The sequence below is a fragment of the Carcharhinus amblyrhynchos genome, chromosome 1 (assembly GCF_965287045.1).
Source record: "Carcharhinus amblyrhynchos chromosome 1, sCarAmb.v2.hapA, whole genome shotgun sequence".
NCBI classification, from domain to species: domain Eukaryota; kingdom Metazoa; phylum Chordata; class Chondrichthyes; order Carcharhiniformes; family Carcharhinidae; genus Carcharhinus; species Carcharhinus amblyrhynchos.
Window position 1 is genome coordinate 25,093,091 of NC_137324.1, and position 10,498 is coordinate 25,103,588.

At 42.8% G+C, this 10,498-nt stretch overlaps 1 protein-coding gene across 1 annotated transcript; it reads right to left on the reverse strand.

Annotated features, from left to right (window-relative positions):
- Positions 1 to 200: 200 nt before the first annotated feature.
- Positions 201 to 10,088, reverse strand: LOC145349073 (transmembrane emp24 domain-containing protein 11-like). The gene is made up of 5 exons (XM_080197375.1): positions 9,959 to 10,088; positions 8,063 to 8,163; positions 6,624 to 6,749; positions 1,329 to 1,472; positions 201 to 350 (listed from the first exon to the last, which is right to left on the reverse strand). Exons 1-5 carry the CDS (start codon positions 10,086 to 10,088, stop codon positions 201 to 203), a joined length of 651 nt encoding a protein of 216 aa, XP_080053501.1.
- Positions 10,089 to 10,498: the final 410 nt, after the last annotated feature.

A 10,498-nucleotide genomic window follows, 5' to 3' on the forward strand; every position in this document is an offset into this window, starting at 1 on the left:
CCTTGTGACTAATAAATAAATTTTACTTTTACTTACGATGTTTCAACTTAAGGCACGGTGTGTCGAAGGACTACCTGGAATCAGTATTTGCGTTATTTTTCCATGTTTTTGTGGATCTTTAGCAGAAATAAGTGTGAACAATTGAGAACGATTCCCTTTAGAGTTTGATGCCTTACAATTCCTTTAAGCATACACTCCATTTATACCAGTTTCTTGGCTATCAGGAAATTTTTCATGTGCATCATTTGCCAGGCTCCCATTGAGAGGAGGATAATAGTCTGAATAATGGCCCACCATAAGATGTTGCTGTTAGTGTCTTCACTCATCTGACGAAATTCTTCTTCACGTGACTATAGATCGGAAAGAAAACTTAAAAGTTATTTGTTAAATGATCATACCTCCAGGACTTGAAAATTTCACTCAATCATTAGAATATCGTAAGAACTTTTTAAAATTTGTCCTTTGAATGTGGGTGTCGCTGGCTGGGCCAAATCCCTAATTGTCCTTGAACTAACAGTCTGCTTGGCCATTTCAAAGGGCATTTTAAGAGTCAACTGCATTGCTATGGGTCTAGAGTCTCATATAGGCCTGATGAGGTTAGTCCAGCAGATTTCCTTCCCTAAAGGACATTAGTGACCTAGATGGGTTTTTACACTGGCTGCCAATTATTTGGCATAATATCACATTTGTCAATTGATCTCAGGCTGCATGTTGTACATAAAATACAGGCTGATATGTACATTTAAAGTAAATAGGGAATTATATGGCACTGCCATTTGCATTTCTTGGATACTGAATGCAGAATCTACCTTTTAAACCAAAGTTCTTAGAATGAGTGAGAAGTCAGGAATGTCCAAGCACTCAGAGAGCACAACCTGGGAGACGCATGCTATAAAAACAACCTATCAAAAAGCAATTGTATGGGGCACATGACGGACACTTTTTTATTAAGATGTTGAGAGGATTTGTCATCAGTCCGTAATGACCCTTGAGAAGTACCACCAGGGCAGTTTAGAACAGATTTGAGGAGGAACTTCTTCTCTCAGAGGGTGGTGAATCTCTGGAATTCTCTGCCCATTGAAGTGGTGGAGGCTACCTCGTTGAATATGTTTAAGTCACGGGTAGATAGCTTTCTGATAGACAAGGGAATTAAGGGTTATGGGGAGCAGGTGGGAAAGTGGATCTGATCCACTTCAGATCAGCCATGATCTTCTTGAATGGTGGGGCAGATTCGAAGGGCTAGATGGCCTACTCCTGCTCCTATTTCTTATGTTCTTATCTAGAAAGCTAAACACTTAGATCACTCTTTTTTGCATGCTAATACATACCCTCTGGTAGTCCTGCTGTTTGCTGATGTATTGCATTTGGTTGAGCAAATGCAGGACTCTTTCCTTCACTTCATTCACCTGGTCCTTGGCTTCATCGGGTGACTCATCAATACGTTCACCAACTTGAATATCCAAATGTACACGCTGTAAAACAGAAACCCACTGTGAACTGAGGGGAAATGGGAATGGTACCAAAAAGTGTAAAGTATAACATCTTCCCTGAAAATAAGTAGCTTTATCTATTCAATATTGAATTCTGAATTAAGCTGAACTTCCATAAGTTGACATTGACAGGAGGCCCTGTCAATGTCACTGCTTGGTAATAATAGGTGATTAATAGAATTTCTTGGAACTTCAGGGCTATTATATTTTTAAACATGAAGCAAAGTTGTTCCCAGCTATTTAGTGCAAGACCCACTATAAGCAAATCTATTTCGGATAAGGAATATCAGCATTATCGGGTGATATAATTACGCCATACATCTGCACTTTCAGTCACAGAATGTTTTGTACATTAGAACAGTGACTATACTTCAGAAAAGCTTCTTTGGCTACAAAGTATCTTAGAACATCCTGACACCATGATGGGCACTATATAAATTCAAGTTCTCCTTTCTATAGAAATTTATAACACAGCAGGGAAGACAGTGGCATAGTGATATTGTCGCTGGACTAGTAATCCAGAAACCCTGGGTTTGAAACTCACCATGTTGGATGGTGAAATTTGATTTCAATAAAAAATCTGGAATTAAAAATCATTGTCAATTGTCAAAAAAATCCATCTGGTTCACTAATTCCCTTTAGGGAAAGAAATCCCTGGCTTGGCCTGCATGTGACGCCAGACTCACAGCAATGTGGTTGAATCTTAACTTCCCTCTGAAATGGCCTAGCAAGCCATACAATTCAAAGTGTAATTAGGGATAGGCAATAAATGCTGGCCTAGCCATTGATGCCCACATCCCATGAAAGAATAAAAAAAGCAGAAAACGGTGTAGTCCATTGTCCCTACCACAATCTCCTAATAAATCAGAAATAAGAGTATTTCCACTTCCCCACTGTATCACCACAGCTCTGTATCTTCTGCATCAAATATTGTACATTTCTGTTGTAAAAGAGAAATGATTTTTACAGAAACAGCTTTCTGTGGCAAAGCATGTGAAACTCCAACAAACTCTTTTCTCACTCCCTGATTGACAATTTTAAATTAAATTAACTTTCCGCACTGAGACAATATGTTTTCCCTCCTCACACCACAAACCTTGATAGTGTTGCATTTGGACATCGACTGCTACAGTATCTGAGGAGTCATGAATGATGCTGAACATTGTGAATATCATATCAATGAATATCCCCACTTCTGACCATATGACGGAAGAAAGGTCATTGATGAAGCATCTGAAGATGGTTGAGTCTAGGACACTGCCCTGAGGAGCTCCTGGAGTGATGTCCTAGAACTGAGGTGATTGACCTCCAATTATGACAATAGTTCCATGGTCTTCATTAGACTTTTAATTTCAGATTTTTCTTGAACTCGGATTCCACCATCTGCACTGGTAGGATTTGAACTCTGGTCCCCAGAAGGGTCATCCTGATTCAAAACATTAGCTCTATTCTCTCTCCACAGATGCTGTCAGACCTGCTGAGGTTTTCCAGCATTTTCTGTTTTTGTCCCTAGAACATTACCCTGGGTCTCTGTTTTACTAGTCCAGTGACAGTACCACTAACCATCACCTCTCTTTGAGGCATTCAGTGCCTGATCAAGGGATGGGACAAGAGTAGGCTGATGGGATGTACTCTGCTGAGAGCCACCTCCCTTGCTGCTGACTCCTCTGCACCCCTCTCCTGGTGACCACCACCACATTAACATCCCTGCCACCACATTACTTACCTATGGCCAACCACAACCCCAGGCTCCGGTATCTGTCCTTCCAGCAGCCACCACAGCATCTCCTATGCCACTGCTGAGCTTAAGAACTGCCAACCTCTGATTGTAAGAAATCTCACAACACCAGGTTAAAGTCCAACAGATTTATTTGGTAGCACAAACTTTCAGAGTGTCACTCCTTCTTCAGGTGTTGGACTTTAATCTGGTGTTATAAGACTTCTTATAATGCTTACTCGAGTCCAACACCAGCATCTCCACGTCATGACAACCTCTGATTAGCCAGCAGCTCTTGATAGGTGAGACCTTTGCTCCCAGGGTCTTGTTTCCACAGGAAAGCCTGCTACTGGCCAAGCAACTGCCTAGAATCCTGCAGTGCATGAGGCCATTCAGCCCATTGAGTCTGTACTGACCACAGTCTCACCCAGGCCCTATACCCCATAACCTCATGCATTTACTCTAGCTAGACCCCCTGACAATAACGAGCAATTTATCATGGCCAATCCACGTAACCCGCACATCTTTGGAATGTGGGAGGAAACCAGAGCACCAGAGGAAGCCCACACAGACACGGGGAGAATGTGCAAACTGCACACAGACAGCGACCCAAGCCGGGAATTGAACCCAGGTCCCTGGCACAGTGAGGCAGCAGTTCTAACCACTGTGCCACCATGCTACATATGGTTCAGCGGCCTTCACAAAAAGCAGCAATGCTGGTTACTCACCAGCTCCCTTTCAGGTAGGTGAGATCCCCCAATGTCTCAAAAAGATTGCACCCACAGGTGCTATCTTGTGTGTGTCAATAGCAGTAGAATTTTGTTCACTGTAAAGGACTTAATTTTAACATTTCACCCACCTCTGACAGTGCAGCACTGACTCAGTACAAAGCTAGAGTGAGTGACAGCCTGGATATTACATTGAAACCTCTGGGTTGGGATTTGAGTGTACAATTTTTTGATGTAGATTCACTAACACTAAACCATGGGATTTTGGGAGCTGTGGTTGAATTCTGCTTTCTCTCCTCATTCCTATGGATCCCACATTAAATCATAGAATCCCTATAGTGAAGAAGGAGGCCATTCAGCCCATCGAGTGTGCACCAACCACAATGCCACCCAGCCTCTATCCCAGTAACCCCATGCATGTACCCTGCTAATCCCCCTGACACTTAGTGGCAATTTAGTATGCCCAATCATCCTAGCCCGCACATCATTGGAATGAGTCCGGGCAGCCTCAATGCAGCTTCAGTGAGCACTAATGTGCAATTTAACAGTATCATTTAAATAAATGTAAAATGATGACTGATACAGAAAAGAAAATGTTGTAGCGGTGCACACAAAAGGCTCATTTTGCAATAGTGTTGATTTGATGTATTTTAATCCAATTGGGAGCAATCTCACTGTTCATTCAGAGGTTTTTGGATTTAAGCTCTGCTGCAGGAACATTGCACATTTTCACAATCTTCTATTTTCTTTAAACCTTTAGCAGAGTCTGTGAACACATCTAATTGACCGTGGAATGTATTTTTGGAGATGCAGCTCTACAGAAGAGACATTAAACTAAGGAATCTTTCCATCTACTGTGGTAGACACTAATGATCCAGAACAGATGAGGATGTGTCTAGGGCGGTGGACAAAGGAGAGCCGGTAGATGTGGTCTTTCTTGATTTTCAGAAGGCGTTTGACAAGGTACCTCACAAGAGGTTATTGCAGAAGGTCAGGGGACATGGAGTTGGGGGTAGGGTGTTAGCGTGGATAGATGATTGGTTGTCAAATAGGAGGCAGAGAGTGGGGGTCAATGGGTGCTGTTCAGATTGGCGGATGGTGACTAGTGGAGTGCCCCAGGGGTCGGTGCTGGGGCCTCAGCTATTTACCATTTATATAGATGATCTGGAGGAGGGAACCGAGTGTATGGTGTCGAAATTTGCTGATGACACCAAGATTGGTGGAACGGCAAATTGTGCGGAGGGTGTGGAGAGTCTGCAGAAGGATCTAGATAGGCTGGGCGAATGGGCCAGGAACTGGCAAATGGAATTTAATGTTGGCAAGTGCGAGGTGGTCCACTTTGGTAGGAATAATGGTAGGAAGGACTATTACTTACATGGCGAAAAACTGCAGCAGGCGATGGTGCAGAGGACCTCGGGGTCCTTGTGCATGAGTCGCAAAAACCCAGCTTGCAGGTGCAGCAGGTGGTCAGGAAGGCAAATGGGATGCTGGCCTTCATAGCAAGGGGGATTGAATATAAAAGTAGGGAGGTCTTGCTGCGGCTGTATAGGGCATTGGTGAGGCCGCAGCTGGAGTACTGTGTGCAGTTTTGGGCGCCGTACTTACGCAAGGATATTTTGGCCTCGGAGGGAGTGCAGAGGAGGTTTACTAGGCTGATACCGGAGTTGAGGGGGTTGAGCTATGAGGAGAGGCTGAATAAACTAGGATTGTACTCGTTAGAGTTTAGAAGAATGAGGGGAGATCTCATTGAGACGTATAAGATGATGAATGGGGTGGATAGGATAGAGGTGGAGAGACTCTTCCCGCTCAGAAAGGACAGTAGGACTAGGGGGCACAGCCTCAAGATAAAGGGGGGGCGGTTTAGAACGGAGTTGAGGAGGAACTTCTTCACTCAAAGGGTGGTGAATCTCTGGAATTCTCTGCCCGTTGAAGTGGTGGAGGCTACCTCGCTAAGTATTTTTAAGACGCGGGTTGATGGGTTTTTGATAAGAGAGGGGATTAAGGGTTATGGGGAGAGGGCGGGAATGTGGGACTGAGCCACGACAGATCAGCCATGATCTTATTGAATGGCGGGGCAGGCTCGAAGGGCTAGATGGCCTACTCCTGCTCCTATTTCTTATGTTCTTATGTAGAACAGCAGAAAATTAAAGTTTCTTGGCCAAACTGCAAGCACTCCAGACATTCATTCTTTCATTGGGAGAAAGATACAAAAGTCTGAGATCATGTACTAACCAACTCAAGAATAGTTTCTTCTCTGCTGCTGCCAGACTTTTGAATGGACCTACCTCGCACTAAGTCGACCTTTCTCTATATCCTAGGTATGTCTGTAACACCATATTCCGTACGGTCTCCTTTCCCTCTCTGTTTGGAATGCACTGTATAGCGCGCAAGAAACAATACTTTTCACTGTGCCCCAATACATGTGACAATATTAAATCAAAATCAAATCAAAAAGAGCTATCACTGAACCTCAAATTAACAACTTCTGCGTGAAATATTTTCAGGCATTTATGGAGCATAAAATACTCATGGTTAACCTTGAGTGAATTTCTTTGTTTTGTATGCAAATTAGGTAATTGAATTCTGAGTCTGCTTACTGGACCTATTAAGTGCACAAAGCATTTGAGCCATTCCATTTTTAATCTATTATGTGCATTCACACAAAAAATTACTGTAGAACAAGCATACCAGTTTGTTCCCAGCAAACACTGCTACTTTGGTGGAGTTGGACATCAAGCAGATCTGGTGCTCCCCTTGAGACTGTGATTGAAACATAAAACGACTTTCTGGCCTGTACAATTTGTTCAACAAAACCTGTTTACAAGAAAAGTAAGGAACATGAATTGCGTAATCATTGACGCACCATTATCTATGTTTTGTTCTTAATCTCTTTAACAGCACTCAACTTGAGCACAAACATACAGTGTGGTGTGTTAAAGTTATTGGCTTATTTGAGATTCTAGTCTTTGTGATACTCAATATCTTGAAATCAATAAACTCCACACAGACAATGACCCAAGCCAGGAATTAAATTAGCTTGCCACCTTGACAATTACAAGGGGGCACAAGTTCAAGATAAGGGGGGGGGAAGGTTCAGTGGACATTTGAACATAGAACATAGGACATTACAGCGCAGTACAGGCCCTTCGGCCCTCGATGTTGTGCCGACCAGTGGAACCAATCTAATAACCTTCTAACCTAAACTATTCCAATATTATCCATATGCCTATCCAATGGCCATTTGAATGTCCTTAAAGTTGGCGAGTCAGTACTGCTGCAGACAGGGTATTCCGCGCCCTTACTTCCCTCCGAGTAAAGGCATATGCGGGGGCAGTTTTTTTACACAGAGGGTGGTGGGGGCCTGGAATGCATTGCCAAGTGGTTGAGGCAGTTAGTTAGCCACATTTAAGACTTATCTTGATAGGCATATGAACAAACGGGGAATAGAGGGATAGAAGCAGTCGGATTACATAGGTAAACGTGATTGGCGCAGACTTGGAGAACCGAAAAGCCTGTCCCTGTGCTGTACTGTTCTTTGTTCACGTGTGGGTCCCTGGTGCTGTGAGACAGCAGTGCTCACCACTGTGCCATCCAGGGACCTGAGAGGCAACTTTTCCACACGTAGGGTGGTGCGTATATGGAATGAACTATCAGAGGAGGTGGTAAAGGTGGGAGAATTACAACATTCAAAAGCCATTTGGACAGATGCATGGGTAGGAAAAGTTTAGAGGGATAGGGGCCAAATGTAGGTAAATGGGACTAGTTCAGTTTGGGAAACTTGGTTGGCGTGGATAAGTTGGGCTGAAGGGCCTGTTCCTGTGTTGCATATCTCGATGACTCTAAGTCCGAAGACTGTGGGAGGAAACTGGAGCACCCGGAGGAAACTCATGCAAACACAGGGAGAACGTGCAGATTCCACGCAGACAGTGATCTAAGCCGGGAATTGAACCCGGGCCCCTGGCACTGTGAGGCAGTGTGCTAACCACCATGCCACCCATAATTAGCATTTACATCTCTGAAAGATCAACCAATCTATTGCGCATTTTCACAATCTTCTATTTTCTTTAAACCTTTAGCAGATTCTGTGCGCAAGTTTATTGAAAACAAATAATTCAAAGATGTTGTACCTGTCCGTCGGGACCTTTGACAGTCACAAACATTCCCAAACCTGGGGCAGAAGGAAGAAAATCTCGTGTGGCCAAATCCCATGATTGAATTTTGTAATGTCCTGAACAGAAGGAGAGATGAAAGTCACACTGTACACTGTTCAATTACTGTCATATAAATTACCAGCAGCCGGAGAGAAATGAACTGATGCTTTCTGTGAAACACAAGGCTGCAATGTACAAAGAACAAAGTAAAGTCCAGCACACAGGAACAGGCCCTTCAGCCCTCCAATCATGATGCCCAAACTAAACTAAAAAAACCTTCCGCCGTTACTTAGTCCATATCTCTCTATTCCCTCTCAATTCATGTACCCTTCCAGATGCCTCTTAAATGTTACCAATGTACCTGCTTCCACCACCTCCTCTGGCAAGACATTCCAGGCACCCACCACTCTCTCAATGAAAACCGTCCCCTGCACTTTCTCCCTCTTACCTTGAACATGTGCCCCCTTGTAATTGGAGGAAGCCCATGCAGACACAGACAGAATGTGCAAATTCCACATAGTCAGTCACCCAAGGCCAGAATTGAACCCTGGTCCCTAGCACTGTGAGGCAGCAAAGCCAATAGTTTGATAAGCTAGTTCTTGTACTATTGGAAAAAATGCCCTGCCCCTTATTAAGAAAAAAATCAATAAAAGTCAATTGTTTTCAGAAGTCAGATAAAATCTGAATATTGTACAGGATATATCTCATCATGAAGTGGCCATTGTTTCAATTGAAAGGATACCTGGAATATATCTTCAGCTACTCCTGCTCCTAGTTCTTATATTCTTATGTTTCTAAATACTTACCCTCGAGTGCACCTTTGAATGAGATTCTGGAACAGTAACAAGTATTGCCAGCCTTTCAAATTCATTTTAATCCAGACGTAAACTCACATGAATTGATATGAATTCAAATTGCCAAAGAAGGCTGGCGATTTCAGAGTTTGAGAAGCGGGAAATAGCTTCAAAATGAGGGGAAGCAGATTTAGAACTCAGTTGAGGAGGAACTTCTTCACCAAAGGGTTGTGAATCTGTGGAATTCTCTGCCCAGTGAAGCAATTGAGGCCACCTCATTGAATGTTTTTAAGGCAAGGACAGATAAACATTTAAACAGTAAAGGAATTAAGGGTTATGGTGAGCGGGCGGATAAGTGGAGCTGAGTCCATGAAAAGATCAGCCATGATCTTATTGAATGGCGGAGCAGGCTCGAGGGGCCAACTGGCCTATACTCCTGCTCCTAGTTCTTATGCTGTTATGTTTCTAAATATCATGCAATATTCATCTGCACTTTCTGTATTCTTAGAAAGAGAAAACAAAATTATCTAATATGCACGCAATCAATGAAATTTCCAAGGACGCTCACAGAACAAATAGTGTACACTTTCTTTCTTGAGAGTGCTGCAGATGGTGTCCAGCAGCTTAATGGTGTGTAACTGTATTTCCACAATGATTTACAGAATCTTAGCTTTGTATGCAGAAACCTATGGCATCAATCAGTCTTACAGTAATAAAATATTATACGTGCTAAGCAACAAAGGGCCCCAGTTCCCTCCAGCTGAGGACATTAAGAATACTGTTGTGGATCACTTTGGTTAAAAAAATCACACATTTGAACACTAGAAATTAACTACAACAATGATGAAAATTTATGTTCAACCAACTTAAAGTAGAAGTGTAAAAATACATGCAAACTGTAATTTTGTTTTGTTGAGGCTGTACTTCATAACCATACCTTATAAAATGTAATCTTCTTCAATGGTTAAAAATGTCAGTTACTTATTTTCTTTTAATCACAATGAATGTAGCTTTTGTTCTGTGTGCAGATCTTCATATGGATTTTATTACAAAAGCATTGATAAGAATATGCACTCACCTTTAATCAGGGTATCGCTTGGAATGTCCTCGATAATACACTTCTCTTCTTTCTCCCCCTGATGATAATAGAAAGAAGAGGCGAGACTGCAACTCAAAACGAACAGAAATTCTTTGAGTGGATACTTCATGTTAACATCGGCAGGATATTAATGGAGCCGAAGGGTGAATATTGTAGATCTACCAAGTGACACGTCACACAAAACCTGTATTGATTTCCTTGAAGTACATTCCCATCTGACCAGGTAATGTGGAAATTGTATTGAGTACTGTCAGGTTCAGGGTTTTGAGGTATAAAACCGTTCTAGACGGCAAGGTGGCGCAGTGATTAGCACTGCTGCCTCACAGCCCAGGGACCCGAGTTCAATTCTGGTCTCACTCTTATATGTGGAGTTTGCATATTCTCCCCATGTCTGCGTGGATTTCCTCTGGGTGCTCCAGCTTCCTCCCATAGTCCAAAGATGTGTGGGTTAGCTTGATTAGCCATGCTAAATTACCCTTTGGTTTCAAGGGGATTAGCAGGGTAAATATGTGGGGTCAC